This window comes from Pan paniscus, chromosome 15 (assembly GCF_029289425.2).
Source record: "Pan paniscus chromosome 15, NHGRI_mPanPan1-v2.0_pri, whole genome shotgun sequence".
Classification (NCBI taxonomy): domain Eukaryota; kingdom Metazoa; phylum Chordata; class Mammalia; order Primates; family Hominidae; genus Pan; species Pan paniscus.
The window spans coordinates 89,098,124-89,118,324 of NC_073264.2; the positions used below are offsets into that span (position 1 = coordinate 89,098,124).

The window sequence follows — 20,201 nt, forward strand, 5'->3', positions numbered from 1 at the left end:
TTGGGAGGCTGAGGCAGAAGAATCACTTGAACCCAGGAGGCAGAGGTTGCAGTGAGCCGAGATTGCACCACTGTACTCCAGCCTGGAAGTGCAGAGTAAGATTCTGCCTCAAAAAAAAAAAAAAAAAATTAAAAGTAGAACTACCATATGATCCAGTAATCCCACTACTGTGTATATATCCCCCCAAAATAAAATATGTATGTTAAAGAGGTATCTGCACTCCCATGTTTATTAAAACACTATTTACAATAGCCAAGATATGGAATCAACCTGAGTGTTCAACAATGAATGCATGAATAAAGAAAATGTGATATATATATACACAATGGAGTACTATTAGTCATAGAATGAAATCCTGATATTTGCAACAACATGGAGGAATATGGAGGATATCATGTTAAGTGAAATAAGCCAGACACAATAAGACAAATACCTCATGATCACACTTACATGTAGAATTAAAAAAAAAGAAGAGTTGATATCACAGATGCAGAAAGTAGAACAGTGGTTACCAGACACTGGGGTGGGGCTGGGAAGGGAAGGACAGGAAGAGGTCGGTCAACGGGTACAAAGTAACTATTGGACAGGAGGTGTAAGTTGATATCACAGATGCAGAGAGAAGAACAGTGGTTACCAGACACTAGGGTGGGGCTGGGAAGGGAAGGACAGGAAGAGGTCGGTCAACAGGTACAAAGTAACTATTGGACAGGAGGTGTTAAGTTCTGGTGTTTTCTTGCACACTAGGGTGAAGATGGTTAACAGTAAGGTTTTGTGTATTACAAAACAGCTAGAAGAGAGGCTTTTGAATGCTTTCATCACAAAGGAATGATAAATTCATGAGGTGATGGGCATACCCTGATTTGACCATTATACCACATGTATGTATCAAAACATCAAATTGTACCCTGTGTCAATAAAAAATAAAAATATGACAAAGTTGAAATACTCACATTTCCTCACTTCAAAATTTATCAGACAGCTACAGTACCTAAGACAGTGTGGTGCTCACGTCAGGACAGATATATAGGTCAACAGAAAAAAATTGAGGTTCTAGAAATAAACCCTCAAATTTATTGCCAATTGATTTTCAACAAGGATGCCAAGACAATTCAATGAAAAAGGAATAGTCTTTTCAAAAAATAGTGCAGGGACAACTGGATATTAAAATGCAAGAGAATCAAGTTGGACACACATATAACCCCAGTTAAGAAAGAAAATGGACCAAAAACCTAAATTTAAGATTTAAAACTCTAAAACTCTTAAAGGAATACATAAATATAAATCTTCAGAACCTTGAATTAGGCAATAGCTTCTTAGATATGACACCAAAAGCACAAGAAACAAAAGAGAAAACAAAGTGGGCTTCATCACAATTTAAAACTTTTTTTAATTCAAAGGGTACCATTAAGAAAATGAAAGACAACCCATACAAAGGGAGAAAATATCTGCAAATTATATTTCTGATAAGGAATTTTTATATAGAATAAAGAACACTTATGACTCAATAATAAAAACACAAATATCCCAATTTAAAAATGGGCAGAGTTTAAATAGACATTTCTCCAAAGAAGATATACTACTAGCCAATAAGCACATGAAAAGATCCCCACATCATTAGTCCCTAGGAAAATGCATATCAAACTACAATAACATAGCACTTCACATTCACTAGGATGGCTATAATCAAAGGCATGGACAGTAAGAACTGTTAGGGAGAATGTGGAGAATTGTAAGCTTCATAAAACTGCTGGTGGCAATGTAAAATGGTGCAGTAACTTTGGAAAACAATTTGGTAGTTCCTCAAAATCCTAAAGACAGAGTTACCAGGTGACCCAGCAATTCCACTCCTACATACATACCCAAGAGAACTGAAAACACATTCACAGAAAAACTTGTACACATATGCTAATCCACACCATTAGTCATAACAGCCATGATGGGGTTCAAGACACACTCCCCACAAATATTTTAAAGTGAAATAATTTGAGAAAAATGTAGAAGCAGGAAGTTTACTCTCTGACCTTCTCCTTTCTCCTCTGAAGCAGGTCATAAGACCCTCACTCAACAGGTGCTCTCCCTATATTCCTTATCTCTGAAGACAGTTTCTGGTGAAGAAGATGAGATGCCTACTCACTCTAAGAGCCTGCAGATGAGATCCTGAGACACTGACAAAAAGGTGGCAGAAAGGTTAAGAATTCTCACCAAGGCCTGCTCTTCTGGATCTCTGCCTGAAGTACCCGATCGAGAGAAGACAATTAAACAAACAAACAAACAAACAAACAAACAAAAACCTCCTCATCCCTTCCTCTCCAAATGCAGATTCGCAAAAGAAAAACATTCGTTTGGTTTGTGACTCCTGTATAAATTTAGTTTTGGGTGCTCATTACCTGTAGATCCCTTCCTTCCCAGGGTCAGCTATTGCTTTCCTATTTGTCTCATTTTGTGTACTGAGAACCTGGCTTGACTTCCCACCTGTTAGGGATGTGTGAGCTGTCAGTTTTGTGTATGCAGGCAGCCAACTTCAAGTTGGGGGCCCCAAGAATATAACCAGACAAAAATGTGATTTGCACCCTATTTGCAGCAGTTTACCAACTATCGCCAGCTCTGACAGGGAGTGGGGAGTAGGGAGGTTATCTGGGTCTTTCTTTTGACTATCCTTGGGAGTGGTTCTAGGTCTTTGGAGGATCACTTCTCAACCTTTTGACTATGATGAAGTGTAGATTCTGGGAGGGCTGCATCTTTTTACACCCTCTTTTGAGGATCCTCTTCATCCATGGTAAGACATAAAAGGCTTATTGGTTTGTGTTGTGAGTCACTTAATAGACACCTTTGGTTTGAAAAGATCAGTACTGCCAGGAATATTTACTGTTTGTCCTGGCTCAAACCTGATAGTAGGATATTTGAAAGAATTTGTTTTTTAAGAGTCTATGGTCAGGAGTTGGCCAAACTGTAGGCTGACATTCAGAACCTGATATGATACACACACACACACACACACACACACACACACACACACACACACACCATTTTTTTTAAGGCTACTCTGTTCTCTGTTTTGGATCTTGCTTCTCCCATGGGAACTTAGTTGCTAGAAATCCTTCTTCACAAAGCCCTGCTGACTATATGCACTTCCTATTCTGTCTACCTCCTTCTTGTTGGAACTTCATTGACCTCTTTGGGAAGCTTGAGATCTCCCCACACTGGCACCTCTCAGACTTCTTCTTCTCTCCACTGGCTTCTGCTTCTGCTTCCATGTTTTTTCACCTTCATTCTTTCATTCAGTTCCCTTGAATCCTTGATATGTCTGCTTTCAAGCCCCTACCTCCTCCCATGCCTCTGTCCACCTGTCAGACCTATTCCCTTCCTACTCAAGCCCCTCAATCACTTGAATTTTAAGCTCGTTGCTCTCAACAGACTTAAGGTCTCCCCAAAACAACCTGAGGATGAAAAAGGAAAAAGCCACAGCCTCCATAAGGTTACATATCAGGGCAAGGGAAGGTCGTGAAGGTCGTCTCCACAAATATTGGTACACAGGTAACCTTAATTTTATTCCAACTGCCAGGAACAAAGTGGAGAAAAGATGAGAGCCAACTATTTTGTACAAAGCAGTGAGTTGTGTGCTATGTTTTACGACTCATGGTTAAAATTTTTTAAATGAAAGTCATAAGATCTTGGCATCTGTCTGTATGCTTATGTATTTACATGTAAAACAAAAGTATTCAGTTTTATATGTTATTTTTCCAATAGTAAAGAAGTGAGTTAATCCAATAGCAACAACAAAAGTTTACCATGGTTTCAATGATGATGGTGAGGTTCCCTAAGCCATCAGTCAGAGCTACGTAGCTTCCTCCTTTCTCTAAATGGCCAACTGTCTTCAGATAATACCAGCCAGGTTGAGTAAACTGAGTGGTATGAGCTATAGAAAAACAGAAAGTTCCAAATAAGACAAAAATGGTAATAATAGTATTTCTTTTGGAAAAAAAAAAAAGCTGTATATCAATTTGAGTCTGATTCATCCAAACAAGCTATTTTCTATTTTGGAGGAATATATCCGTCAACCTCATGTTTAAATTTTTAAATAATTAATCTAGATAAATGGTACAATTGCAAGAAGATTCCTGGAATGATGGGTAAAAATAAATGAACCTGTCAGTTCAAGAATATGATCAGTCTTTTTTTTAAGAATAAAATAGTTATTCCCCCCCAAACTTGGTTCATCACTATTTAACCCATCCTAAAATAGCTACCAAAAAAAGGTTTAAAAAGTTAATAATGAATTTCAGAAACTAACTTTATGGTTTCAAACATATTTATTTCCACCACATGTACATTTATTGGTCACCTCCTAAGCTCGTCCTGAAAATGCACTAAGCAATATACCATGTCCCAACCCTTGGAAAAATCACAAAATTAAGAGTACATTAGTTCATCTAGATAATGTGGGGCCGAGAATTTCAACATTCAAGGGGCTGATATACAAGTCTAACCTTAATTTTCTCATATAATTCTCAATATTAGAATATACAAGTCCAATATACAAGTCTAACCTTAATTTTCTCATATAATTCTCAATATTAGAATATACAAGTCCAATATACAAGTCTAACCTTAATTTTCTCATATTTTTTGGAGGACAATTTAAGGAGTTTAGAATAATATCATGATTACATGATTAATATGATTACAAATCTGTCTTAGGAGAGCACAACTAAAAGGGAAAACCACCAAATTTAAGTTTAAAATAAAAACAAATTCACTCCAAATTCATAATTTTCTTCTGAAAGCATTTTACCTTTAAAGAAATTAGCTTTTTAGAAAGATTGTTAGAATTTTAAAACAAAATGGTAATAAATGTTTATAATCTTTTACAAAAAAACTGCAGAAAAAATTTCAACATTATTCAGCAATAGATTTTGTTACTTTGTTTAAAATATAATCACTATTAGTATGGTTATTATCTCCTCATGAAAAAGTGACACTATGCCATCCATCCCTGCATAATCTCAATTTCCCTTGTGACTAATGAATGATACTGTAGTAAAACTTTTGTGTTTCAATAAAAACGGATGTATTATCTACAGCCCTGTTCATTGTCTCTGAGCTATGTAAATTATGTCTTGTCTGGTAGAAATTTAATTAATTTCTTCCCTGTTGTGGGAAACCCAATTTGCCTCCATTGACAATTCATCTCCAATTCCCTTACACTACGAAAATTTGTGCTATGTTGACTTTTCATTTCAACTGTTTCTAACATCTGCCATCTGCCAGGATCCTTCATATCATATGAGTAAAATCTTCAGTACGTGCTCACTTTTAAAATCTTTATGAGCTTTACATTGTTACCTATTTTGAAATTTACCTTTTCACAACCCACATTTCACAGATTTAGGGGACAATATAAAGCCATATTTCACATAACTTTCATATTTACTTATTCATTTGATGATTCAATAATACAGTATGTTTAATCATCTCCCTTTGATTTTGCTAGCATACGATTCTAATTGAAACTCTATTAATATAAGAGAACAAAATGTCTTCAAAGCTAATCTTAAGACTTCTACTCTGTTTATAAATACATAATCTTATTAGCAATTATCATCATTTGTAATTATATCCTTAGATGATTATTTATTTCTGTCTCTATCACTACACAGCTCCTCCTTTTCCTCTCTCTCCCCCTCCTCTCCTACACTTTTCTAAAAGCCTGGTCTTAGAATAATCAGAGAGTAGTCTAGTTACCCAAAATATTCTTATAAAACACTGGCAAATCTTGCTTAAAACTTAAATCTATACTTAAAACATGCATAGACACACAGTTTATATAATCTTCTCTAAGTTTTTTTCTGCTTTGTCTCTTAGAGAAGAATTTAGGGAGTGAGAGATGGAACTGAACCATACCTGATACCCAGACAGGAGATTCTACCACGTAGTGCCCACTCCATGGCTCCTGGGCCGTCATCAACCCGCATCTCCCATAAGGCAACTGTTCATAGTAACTAGCCACTAAATTCCATGCGATTGTGCTAAAAGATTTGATAAAAAAGAAACACCAAGACAACTTGTGATAAAAATGTAAATGTCTAAAAACCTGGAGTAAAAAGACTTTATCATAGTAATACACATCTACATAAATGACAATAAAAGGATCACCCAAAATAAGAAAATATAAGTTGTCTAAATTTATTCACATTTTGAAAAATCCAGTGTGGGGTACATTGTAATATTTTTAATGGTGAATCACATGATAAAAAATACAAATGTATTATGTGCAAATTTTTACTGAACTGTGGTATAGCCAGAAGACGAATCATGCCTTACCAATACCCAACACATCACAAATTTGAGTCAAATACAAATAAAGGCTTTGTGCATACCTACTTTCAACAGTCAGCCTTCTTAATGCCCCAGTTTTATGACATAATTTTTATGAACTTGACTCTGAACTGTTCCAAAGTTTTACAATTGAGAATTATTAGAGTCAGACTGCCCGGGTTTAAACCATGGTTTCACCACTTAACCTCTCTGTAAAATGAGGATAATAATTATATCTCTCTCATGTGAGTTTGTAAGGATTAAATGTACTAATGCATAGGAAGAGTATGGAACAAGGTCTGGGCTGTAGTATTGCTATTAAATATGATTCCACTTCATCTATAAGTAGTAATTGGATCTGATTGCTGATCTGCTTTGTGGCCCATTCTTTCTCAGATGATCAGGCCCTAACAGTCCAGAGCAGGTGCTAAACCCTAAAACTTTGACTCTCTGCTTCTCAGGAAATCCAAGGACAAAAGGGAAGTTCTTGAACTTGGTATTGTTGGGTCCCTCACAGATTAAAAAAACAAAGCTTACCCACAGAATTTTATTTTTCCTATCAAGTCCTCATCCAGTATAAAAAAAGAGACTGACATTCTTAGCAAATCAAAGCCTTCTAATTCTATCAGTACAAAGTAGAAATAATAGTCCTAATTTTCAAAACACCTTACTACTAGTGAATATTTTAAGTTCTTATAATTTTGCCCATGGTTTGCAAGATGTGTGGTATCCTTTCTGGCTAGTGATAGATGTATAACTCAAGACAAGCTTTCTGGAGGGCATTTTGTAAAATACATACAAAACCCTTCAAAATCTATGTATTTCTGACCATTCCATTTCTAAGAATACAGCCTAAGAAAATAGTCATGGGCATATACAAAGATATTTGTATACAATTATCATTTCAGTTTGTACAAAGCTATTAATTAAAACATAGACAACTTCCAATTCTAAAAGAGGAGAATATTCAATAAGCAATAATATATTTTCCACATCAGTGTTTCCCAACTTGTGTGGCATCAGAATCACTTGAGGGCACTGACTAGATGGACAGAATACCAGGAGCCTTCCCTGTAGATTCTGATTGACAATGTCTGGGCAGCTGCCAAGGAGAAGGTGTAACAACGAGTGTCTCGGGTGCTTCTTAAGGCAAGTCTGGGAAATGGTGCTTTATGTAACAAAATATTTTTAAATGCATTAAAAATGATGAAGTAGAAATATAGGTAAATGTGAGAAAAAGTTCCTAATGTCGTGTCAAGTGAAAAGCAGTTTTTTAAACAGATTCTATAGTATGGTCTCAATTTTGTATTTAAAATGTATGCATGCCAATATAAAACAGGAGGACGTTCACTAAAATTGTTAAGGATGGTTAGCTCTGGATCATAAGACTGTAGGTGATTTTGCTTCTTTCTTTGTACCTATCTTCAGTTTTCTAAATTCTCTGCCATGAAGATGCCTTACCTTTAAGACCAAATTAAGTTATAACCAAACTCTCCTAAGTGTCTTTTCTTTCACAAAGAGAAGAAAAAGAACAAATACAATATACAGCAACCCACATTAACATCACAACAAATATATAAATATTGGTTTGCTTTTGTTCTATTTATCATTGTTTAAGAAAGCTAATTGGAATCTATTCACAATTCAAGTGTTTTTCAAAGCATTTAAGAAATGCTTCCCTTAGGAACAAAAAAAGTTGTGTTCTCCCTTAAGAACATCTGTTTTTTAAACAAACAATTACACATATTAAGTGATGCCATGAGGAATCAATCAGACAGGCTGGGAAGCAGACAGTCCACAACACAACCAGCCTGGTCTTTTCAACAGATCACTGTCATCAAAAATGAGGAATAAGGAAACCACTCTAGATTAAAGGAGACTTGAGGGGTGTAACTTTTAAATGCAATATGTGTGTGCTTGACTGTTCCTTTTCTTAAAAAAAGCTACAAATGACATTTTTGGGAAACAATTAGGAAAATCTGAATATAGACTGAGAATTAAAAACACTCTCATGTATGAAAACATGATACTGTGATCATGTAAAAGAATATCCTTATGTTTTGGAGACACATGCTAAAATATTTAGAGATAAAGTATCCTTACATATACTATTTACTTTATAATTATTAAAAATACATGTAGCTTGTCAAAAATCAGAGAGCTGCATGTATTTTGCTACATATAAATTATACCTCAATAAACCTGACTTTATTTAATATAGACTATATTCAAATATAGAAAATTAGATATAGATTAGGTATAGGTATAAAAATAGAAGACGCTAATAAGGCAAAATGTTTACAATCATTGAATCTAGGCTGGAAGAATAAGGAATTCCATTTTTTTCTAACTCTTATGTTTTTAAATTTTTTATGATAAGAACTCTAAAAGGTTTTTAATAACTTACGAAGTCATATAGCCATTGATATAATTCTGATTTAAAATGCGACCCCAGCAGCCTGCACCCATGTCACTATTTAAAGTGCTAAAGTCTTCAGAAGACCAAAGCTTCTTCCCAGTCAACTTTGCATCTTTTGCTGAATGGGTTCCAGGATAATGAGCCCTAGAAAAAAAAAGGGTGGGAGTCAATGAAAAAAGGTCACGACGTGGCACTTACATACATATAGATTTGTTGAGTATATAAAAATACGAGTCTTCTCCAAGGTTTTCTATTTTAAAACAGTTGGGTAGCTTCCAGGTAGATAATGAATCTAAGCATCTGCTTTATGCCCTTTTGTCTCAGCATGCCATTAAAATGACAGCAAAGAAAACAAAAGGGGATAAACCTACAACAGCATACAGGATAGGAAGGAAAATCATCAATAGATAAGAAATTTCAATCTATTTCTGGAGCTCACAAGATGGATGGAAGCATGTTGAAGGATGGAGGTAGCAGAGAGGGCCACAGCCTAGAACACTCCAAGAGGAGAATGAAGTAAAGATAAGATTCAGACTTCCCAGGGGAAGCTAAGGAGCTTGGGGCAATAGTAAACGAGTGAGGAGGAGGCCAAAAATAAGACGAGTGAAACCTTTATATAAAGTAGTACTCTCCCCACTACTCCTGTCCTTAGAACACAGAAAGATAGCTTGGCATTTACTCCCAGGCCAAAAACAAAAAACAAAACCCACACATGGTTATTTCTTGAATAAAAAGAATAAGCTACCTTGGGAAAACTAAATTACTGTATCAGAGCAGTGGCGGTTCTCAACCCAGATGATTTTTGTCCCTGGAGGGAATATTTGGCACTATCTGTAGACATTTTTTTCAACCGTCCCACCTGGGGTCAGGGATATTTGCTACTGGCATCTAGAGAAGAGAGGCCAAAAATGCTGCGAAACATCCCACAATGCACAGGACCAACCCCTACAACAAAAAAATTATCCATTGAAAATATCAATAGTGCAGCAGGTGAGAAACTGCCCCAGAAAATGAATGCCTCCTTCACTCTATCATTCGATGGGAGGGGAGTCAGTTGGTGGAAGTATAAATGCATATTCATTACTGCAAGAGTAAAATACTCCCATAATGATGATTGTGGAAGACACTGATTATAGGAATAAAAACAATAAATTTTAAATGTAAAATAGAAAATAGATTGACAATCCAATAAGAGAGCACACTAGCTAAATAACTGTAGGAATAAGAGCATCTACTTTTTAGTTTAAAAATTATTTACAAAAAACAATGCAAGCAAAATAATGGAGATTAAGTTATATCATAATTCTAATCTTTGTAGTTCGGTATAGTAGTATTTATAACATCAAAAGAATGATTGTGAATACTTGTTTTACTTTTTAGTTATTTAATTCCCTTTTAGGTCACAAATCTTTTAGGAAAAAATCCTATTTGGTAATTCTTTATACCTAGTGAAGATGAATTAGGGCACAATATCAATTTGGCATCCCAGGATTTCATGAGTAAGAAAATAATATACAATATATACTGGAGAACATAAAAAGAAGTATTAGAGAAAAATGAGGTTCCACTAAGATTTTACTGAGTCACTAAACTCAGGTGAAAGCAGGCATCTATTCAATATTGCAAATCTACACTACAAAGATACCAACAGAAATCTAGCATCTAACAGGGTTAAGCAATCATTGTTCTGGAACTATAACGCCCAACCTGAAAAATCTGGCTACTAGTCTTTTAAATAATATAAATTCAAAAAATTACACTTTAGATTTATTCTTCTATCCCACAACTCCATTCTATTTCCATGAAATTCAGCTTTGGTACCTCAGCCAAATGTTAATTTTTAATACTCATCTAGTTGTCATCCAGTTGTCTAGTTGCCAAATGCATGTTTGGTGTATTTGGTTAAAATATATTTCTATATTAAAGAAAACACTGTAAAGTAATATGCTAGCATGTTACCAATAATCAGTAGATGTTAGGATTATGAGTAAATTCTATTTTTATACTTTTCTACATTTTCCAAATTTTCTATAATGAGCATATTATATTTATAAAATGAAAAAGTAACTTTATTGAAGTTATAGGAATAGGTGATATATCCTTCATTCAGAAAATGATGAAACTGTTACCACATTCAAAACCCAAATGATTTATTACATGATATGAGCAAAGAAAGGCAGAACTAATACTAAAATCTGGGTCTTTCTTAATGTATAGATTTATTACTAGTACAAAAAAATGTAAAGGCTCTTTAAGAATATAAATTTTTATTGGGAGGCCAAGGCGGGCGGATCACGAGGTCAGGAGATTGAGACCACCTTGGCTAACATGGTGAAACCCCGTCTCTACTAAAAATACAAAAAAAAAAAAATTAGCCAGGCATGGAGGTGTGTGCCTGTAGTCCCAGCTACTTGGGAGGCTGAGGCAGGAGAATGGCGTGAACCTGGGAGGCAAAGCTTGCAGTGAGCCGAGATTGCACCACTGCACTCCAGCCTGGGCGACAGAGGACAGAGTGAGACTCTGTCTCAAAAAAAAAAAAAAAAAAAAAAAAGAATATAAATTTTTAATGTATATAAGTAGGCAAACATTCTCTATCATTTCACAGCATTATTTTTCAAACTTCAATAACAGACAAAATTAAGATCATTGAAAGTAAACCAACTTTATAGTTTATCCTAACAGAGGAACATATTTGTACTTTAAAAAATTAGAATTTCTGGCCAAGGCAGAACATGACAGCAGCCCAGTTTCTGAAGCTCCTCAGTACTCCTCCTGAAACCAAACTGACCAACCAGATAAGGGAAAGGAAAACCTCACAGATAACACTGCCATCAAACCAGGTGACAGGGACTCTCCCCAGGAGCCTCGCAGCATCAGAAACGGCCCAGGATCAGCAGATGGTATATGGAAACTAGAAGTGAAAGGGGACTGGCCGGTACTCACACAAAAGGAGTAGACCCTACCCTAAGGGGGAGCATAGAAGACCAACTCAGGAAGATGGGAACATCTTCACAGGCTTGAAGTTAGGGGTCAATGCTCAAAACAGTGAATTCATTAGGAGATCAAACCCAATACTGTAACAGTTCAAACCAGATTTGTCTGGTAGAAATATGATATGAACCACACATAGACAATTTTAAGTTGTCTAGCAGCCACATTAAAAACCAGCAAAGGTCTTTACCACAATAAAACACATAAATGGAAAAAATTTAATTGAATTTACAAAGCAGAAAAACATGGAGAACATAATTTTAATGATATATTTAACCCAATATATCCAAAATATTATCACTTAACATGTAATCAGTGTAAAACAATTGTAAATAATATTTTTATATTCAATTTTCAAAACCCAGTGTATATTTTATACTTATAACACATCTAAACTCAAACTAGCCACATTTCAAGTGCTTCCTAAACATATGTGTCTAGTGGCTACTGTATTGAACAATACAGGTTTAAGCAATAACAATTTCAGGAGAAGGTAGCAAATAATCAGGAATGGTAGAGCTTCAACATGAAAATAAGCTGTTTGAAGTAGAATCCAAGTTGAATAAGGCAGGAACACTTTGTTTGAGGGAGAACAACTTTCAGTCACTAAGAAGAATGGGGCCCACCAGAAACAGACCCTAGAAAGTACTGTAACTGTAAAACAAAAATCTGCAGATATAGCACAGGCCAAGCACAACATGAATGAGGCAGGGAGGAATAGTCTTCCTATGAAGATGTGAGCCAAGAAATATCTCCTGAACAAAATTCCAATAGCCAAAAATTGGAAACAGTCTAAATGACCATTAAAAAATAATACACAGATAAGTTGTGGTATGCTACATTTAGCATCCAACAATTGGATGCTAAACAATAAATATGAACTACCTCTATATATAACAACATGCATTAATCTCACAAATTTATATAATATTGGCTGAAATAACAGCTACTATAGGATGCCATTTAAATAAAGTTTTTAAACCGGCAAAATTAGTCCATGGTGTTAGAGGTCAGATTAGTAGTTATCTTTAAGGCAAAAAGAGAGCTTAATTATTGGAAAGATTTCCAAGGAAAAATCTTCCCAAGAGGAGATATCAGTAACCAAGCTTCTTGGGCACTGATAATTTTCTGGGTGGCTGTTACATAGGTACGTTCACTTTGTGATAATTCATTAAGCTATTATCTGATGATTTTTGTACTTTTACATATGTATGTATGTATGCTGTACTTCAATTAAAAATTTTAAAGATGAATTGTTAGCAATATAGGAAACTAAAATGAGAGAATTATAGAAGAATTATTTTTAAAAACACACTTTGGAAATGAAGGCTAAACTAGAAGGAACATAAGACAGAACAGACACTGTGGAAAACAGTGAGGAATACAGGATAGTAAGGATAAAATAATAGAAAACATAAATGAAGAGATAGAGAAAAATTCAGAGAAATACAAAATAAAGGCATATGCAAATAAGACCAAAGTATAACTGGTGCTTCTAAAAAGAAAACCAAAGTAATGGAGTGGAATAATGATTTAACTTATAACTTAAGTAAACCTTATTGAAATAAGAAAATACTTAAATATAGACATTAAGAGAGCATATACTATATATCTGGAAATGGTAAAGTGTATACAACAATTAAACTTTAAAGATGAATAAAAATATTCTTTGGGCATAAAGGAATTGTGTCAAGTTACTTATAAGGAAAAGGAAATATCTCTGGAGTCAAAATTCTCAATAGCAACATTTTATGTAAATAACTAATGGAGCAAATTTTATGATATATTTACACATATTTGAGAATTAAAAAAGGATTATATCCAGTCAAACTGTCCTTCAAGTATAAAGGTCATAGATAAACATCAACAAACATCTGAACACATCAAGAAATATTGTTTCCATTAGCACTTTCTGAGACATTTAATAGATAATTACACTTCTGATATCCAAGAAAATGAGGGAGAAACTTTGGCAAAAGACTTGAAGGTGAGCGTTTAATATGTTTAATGGTAGAGCGAGATTAAAATAAATAGTAATTAAATTATATATATAACTATTACACACTTGGCTAAAGTACAACTAATATAGCTACATGAAATAGGACAAGAGGGAAAGAAGGTGAAATGTAAACTAAGTTTGCAGATTATTTGGGAGTAAACAGTTAAAACTTGTAGCTGTCAAATCAATATAGTAGAAGCTTAAGTTCATGTAAGAGTACAAAAATTAAAACTAAGATAATTCTGGTAATTAAAATTCCACAGTACGGGAGAAAAAGGGAGGAAGAAGTTATCAAATAATTTTAGTATTGCTCATAGTAAACCAACAGACAATAACTAAACCAAGAGTATTAGTATGAAGCAGTTCCTCAACCTCAGCACTATTAACATTTTGGGCTGGATCATTTTTTGTTATGGGAAAACTATCCTGTGTACTAAAGGATGTTTAGAAACATTCGTGGCCTCCATCCATCGGATTCCAGTAGCACCCCCCTACCTATTTGTGGCAATTAAAAATATTTCCAGGCATTGCCAAATGTCCTCTGGGAGGCAAAATTATTCTCAGTTGAAAATACTGGTATAAATCAGTATAAATGTAATTGATAGAACAAAAACCAAACCTTGCTAAATAACAAAAGAAACACCTCCTTAAATAAGTGCAAAGTAAACAAATCACATAGCAGAATAGCTTGTATTAGTACATGGATAGTATAAATCATTCAATAACAAAAGACAATATAGTAGTATAGAAAACACAAACATCAGTTATATTTAAAAGTGAGTTTAACTCATTCATTAAAATATAAAGATTTTCAGAGGAACTTTAAAAAAGCAAAATCTAACTCTATGCTATATGCAAGCAATGCACATAAAAGAAAACGGCCTTGAAAGGTAAAGAATAAAAGGGCAAAAATATATTAGGCAAATCCTAATGAAAAGAAAGCACAGATCTCTTAGTCATACAGAAAGCAGAATTCAGGCCAAGAAGCTTTAAACGAGACAAAGAATGGCATTTTCTAATGATAAGAAATAAATCATAATGAAGATAAAACATTCATCAGTATTTACGTACCAAATAACAAAGCAGAAGCTTCCAGTATTTACGTACCAAATAACAAAGCAGAAGCTTCCACACAGCAAAAACTGCCTAAGATTGAAAGGAGAAATAGACCCCACTAACATAAGTAAACAAACACACCTGGGTAGCCCTGAACAGTTCAAGTGGACAAAATCGTTAAGATACAAAATACCTGAACAATATAATCAAAAAGGTAGATGTTATAAACTCAATTCTGTATCCTAATAAAGAATACATCTTAATAAATCAAAATATGCCCTTGAGATAGTCAAGAAAAAAGCGAAGGTATTTTTTCAGATTTTTTTTTAATAAGCTCCTGAGAAATTTCCCAAAAAAATGTAAATAATACATTTGGTATTAAATGGCCACAATGCAATAAAATTAGAAATTAATGATAAAACAGCCCTATGAGATAAAACTAAAGCAGTACTCAGAGGAAAATTCATTACATTAAAATACCTATATCAATAAAAAATGAAGTACATATCCAAGTCCTTCATGAAGATACAGTAAAACCCATATTTTCATGTAATATTTTTATAAGAAAATATATTTAAGATTAACACAACTTTGTTTTCCTTCAAGACTTCAACTATTTATGAAAGCTTTAACAACAGCAAAACTTTCATTTTAATTTCAATGTATAAAATGTTTAAATATAATTAAGAAATTTTATCTTGCAAAAAAAAATTAAGCCTAAATCTAACCTAACCTAAATCTAACCTAAACTACCAATTTCAAAAACCATTGAAAAAGGATAGATGAGCAAGTTATATTAAACTGTAGGGGTTGAAATCAGTAAAATCCAGACTGACACAAAGTTTGTAAGACAAACAACCCCGTTCTTCAACAAATTAAAAGAAAGAAAAAGAGCAAGAACATAAAGATTAGAACAGATTTAAATATCAACCAATCACAATGCATGAATTTTAAATGGATCCAGATTCAATCAACTAAAACTATAAGATAATAATAATGGATATTTAATATCAAAAAACTATTACATTTTAGGTATAATAATGGTATTGTTTATGGTAAGTAAAAAATAATCCTTATCTTTGGAGACACATACACAGTAATATTTTTATGGAAGAAATAATGTCTGGGATTTCTTTCAAAGTAATGTAGGCAGGAAGGGAAGAGGAGTAGATAGACGCATGGATGAAGAATTGGTCATGGAATCACAGTTCAAGAGGTTGAGTGATAAGAACATAGATATTCATTGTATTATTCTGCCTATTTTTGTGTACACTCAAAATTCTTCATTAAAAAAATAAAGCACATGGAGAGATCAATCAGTCTTCACACTGGATAAAGAACAAATTCTACACACATACATACACACACACACACACACAAACATACATATCCTATTTTTCAAATGTTTATATCCTGTGTCATGGTAGAAAAACTGTAAATTCACTTTAAAAAAAAAATGAACCCAATGAGGTCAGGGCCCAGAGTGCTAAAAGGCAGAAATGGAATAAAGAGTAGGCGTCAAAACTATACTACTAAGGAGGCATGACAAAAGTTATTGTCAGTGATCACAATGAACCATTTACAAAAGTATTCATGCAAGAACTTCCAACCACAGAATATCTGAGAGTTTGAAACTAATTTCACAACTTTGCCTTTATAATTTCTAAAATTAAATACAGGTATTACTCTGCCCCTTAATCTAAAACAAAGCCCTGTTTTATTATTCCAAACATCAACATGCTTTTTAAAAGCTATCAATACATGTTTGTCATAGAAAGATCCTAAAATATATTTAAAAGAGAAAATAATGAACTATGAGCCATGCATGCTTCAGGTAAGTAAATACAGGGGAGCTACCTTCTGAGAATGTAATCAAATGGGGAGAAGGCAAGAAAAAGATAGTCGATACACAGAGCAAGCAATCAGAAACTGCTAGTTTTCCAAGTAAAACATGCCTTACCCTATAACATCAACCACCTTGAAGAGTTCGGCATCAAGGAGCATGGATGCAGAGATGGACTCCCAGAGATTATCACTTGCTATGATTTTCACTCGCTGGAGACCTTGATAATTCAGCATTTTTCTTAATATCTTTTGGAGTAAGAAACAGAACATATGAAAGGATACAAATGAATTTTTAGCTGTTGAATCTATGACCAAGATAGATAAAGTTATCTTTACAAATCAGCGTTCTGGATAATAGCTTCTTTTGTTTGTTTGTTTGTTTTTCTCAGACAGAGGCTTCTCTGTCGCCCAGGCTGGAGTGCAGTGGCAGGATCTCAGCTCACTGCAACCTTTGCCTCCAGGACTCAAATGATTCTCCTGCCTCAGCCTCCCAAGTAGCTGGGATTACAGGCACGCGCCACCACGCCTGGCTAATTTTTGTATTTTTTAGCAGAGACAGGGTTTCGCCATATTGGCCAGGCTGGTCTTGAACTCCTGACCTCATGGATGATAATTTCAATACTATATTTTCTCAATAGAAATATCCCTTCTACGGAAAATAAAAGCATTACCCTTAAGATAACCTACTTCACTAGGAATGTAGAAAGAAAAAAAAAACACAAGGGGTAAAATGTTTTAGAGGATTTTCACTTTGACTTTAAAATTACGTTTAACCATAGAAATATGGGGGGGGGGATGAAACAAAAATAATCAAATGGTACTACCCTGAAATAACCACTATTATTTTGCTATGCATTCTTCCAGGAAGTCTCCTATGCAGACACAATAATAAAATGGGTAACATACTAATCATACCATTTGGAAAAATGCTTTAACTTATCATTTTAAGTATTTTCCACAGTCTTCAAATATTCTGCCATTATTAAACAGGAGAGCAAATAAAATTTACCTGTAGGACTGTCCACCCACAAAAATTAAAAGTAACAAGCTAAATTCTAACAGGAAATAAACAAAGCACAAACAGCACCTACTTTACTACTCAGTACTATGCTTGGGTCCCATGAGGACTCTAAAAGAAGTATGAGAGGGAGCCCTCACCCTTAGGTGGCAAACACACTCAACAGGACACCAAAACTAACAAGGCATACTAGAAAATCAAAAGGCAAGTACATACCAAAATGTATGGATTGCCTATATGTAAATCAAGAGCAGAGAAAAGGAGACATCATTTTACTCAGGATCAGGAAGATCAGATTTCATACCACAAGCAGTTCTTGATGAATGGATACAAATAAGCCCACTACTATAGCCCCCAAGGACTCGGAAATCTCTGGCACATAGCAGCAGATGCTCAATACTACTGGTGAAGAAATTAAGAAAGAACAAAGAATTTCACAAGCTCTCTCTTCACATTCCAACTTCTCTGAACTAGGGCAATTTCCAATTAATGTGCTCTTTTAGGACGCAAATAATAAAAGCTCCAATTAAATCCATGGTATACTTTTCAACAGACGGTTTCTTAAAATAGATATATTATAGGATTTTAGAAAACGGGGTGAAAATTAGAGGTGGCAGTCTAAGTTCATCTTTCAAACTGGATCAGTTGAGTCCTAGGACACCCTAGAAGTCTACAGCATGAACAGATCCTTCGTAGCAAACCGAGACCAACTCTCAAGATTCAGTAGGATTGAGAATCCCTATCCCCCTAGCAGGCGGATCAATCCTGAATTTCATCACCCTGAAGTTCTTCCTTTTCTTTGAGACAGAGTTTCGCTCTTGTTGCCCAGGCTGGAGTGTAATGGCATGATATCGGCTCACTGCAACCTCTGCCTCCCAGGATCAGCAATTCTCCTGCCTCAGCCTCTCGAGTAGCTGGGATTACAGGCATGTGGCACCATGCCTGGCTAATTTTGTATTTTTAGTAGAGACGGGGTTTCTCCATGTTGGTCAGGCTGATGTCGAACTCCTGACCTCAAGTGATCCGCCACCTTGGCTTCCCAAACTGCTGGGATTACAGGCGTAAGCCACTGCACCTGGCCTCTTTATTCTTAGAGAAGAGGAAGAGCAACTTAGTCAAATTTGCATTTTTCACTACGGATGGATCTAGTCTTTCTAGTCCTAGTCCTAGAAAATCCCAGTAAGACTGCTTACTTTTTTATACAGTGTATTTGAATAACATTCCAAAATTTACAAGTCTACATGCTATGATTTCTAAATAAGTTTCCATCCATAAGTCATTACGAACAGCAGCATTCTTTCGAGCGGTTGTATCTAACATATTTTCAGATTATGTTTTTGTTTTGGAACTTTCTCATCCAGAAAAAGCTTAAATACAAGCTCTATCTATAAGATAAATGGAAATGAACTTGTTCTGGTTGAAGTGAATGAAGGTCCAAAGACCCACACTTCCATTTCCATCCACTATCCTCAGATCCTAGATGAGATTTTCCAGACACAATTTAGAAAACTTAAGAACACCACTGAAAACCACGATAAATCATACATATCAGTAGCAAAAAAAAAAAAAAAAAACTTTAAAGAAACAATACCCTTGTCATCTTTATATAAATTGCTCCTTTGTATTATATTTATTTCTACTATTAAAAACAAATCCTTATTCTTTCCAGGGGTCATCTTATTATCCCATAAAGAATATATATTCATTAAGGTTATCCAATCTGAGCACCTATATTCATCATTATTGAACTCTTTGTGATAGGCATTTCTTTTTTTTTCTTTTCTTTTCTTTCTCGCTCTTTTTGCCCAGGCTGGAGTGCTCACTGAAACCTCTGCCTCCCAGGTTCAAGCGATTTTTCTGCCTCAGCCTCCCAAGTAGATGGGATTACAGGCATCTGCCACCAAGCCTGGCTAATTTTTTTCTATTTTTAGTAGAGATGGGGTTTCACCATGTTGGTCTGGCTGGTCTCAAACTCCTGACCTCAGGTGATCCACCTGCCTCAGCCTCCCAAAGTGCTGGGATTACAGGCATAAGCCACTGAGCCTGGCCTGCAATAGGCATTTCAACAAACGGAACACAGATCCCAATAAAATCTTGCTGGAAAAAAATGGCAAACACAAAGTAAAAAGTTTTTGTATCCTGAGAGATTTTACTGCAAGAAAACTGAAGGTTCAAAAAAAAGGAAATGAAGTCTGAACTGTCTGAAACACTGAAAATATGTCTTAGAGCAACAATTAGTCTTTCAAACCACGTTAGTTGAATTAGAATGCACCGGAGTCAGCAACAGACTCTTAACAGTAAAAAAGTTCAAATAAAATAAAATATAGCCCTGTCTTATTTCATTAGTTTAAAAGAAAATGGAAACCGTAATACTTTTAATGTTTCCCTCAAATGAAATGAACACAAGAGAGACACGTGTACAATCACAAGAAAATAAAACTTAAGCTCTGAAATGTCAAATTTGAGTATTTAAAAAGTTCATCATCTTCCACTATGAAGATGCTGTAGCAACACCATCCACCTCATTACAGAGTTATCCACTATACATGCACCAACTT

The 20,201-nt window shown here is 34.7% G+C and overlaps 1 protein-coding gene across 4 annotated transcripts in view; it reads right to left on the minus strand.

Annotated features, from left to right (window-relative positions):
• The window catches only part of GALC (galactosylceramidase), a 61,472-nt gene that overhangs the window by 26,632 nt on the left and 14,639 nt on the right, over window positions 1-20,201 (minus strand). For all 4 annotated transcript variants that reach the window (XM_003832737.6, XM_003832736.6, XM_034937962.2 and 1 more), the window contains 4 exons: window positions 16,741-16,871; window positions 8,723-8,878; window positions 5,902-6,026; window positions 3,789-3,916 (listed from right to left, as the gene is read on the minus strand). In XM_003832737.6, the coding sequence (XP_003832785.2) occupies window positions 3,789-3,916; window positions 5,902-6,026; window positions 8,723-8,878; window positions 16,741-16,871 (540 nt within the window). The remainder of the gene's footprint in view (window positions 1-3,788; window positions 3,917-5,901; window positions 6,027-8,722; window positions 8,879-16,740; window positions 16,872-20,201) is intronic.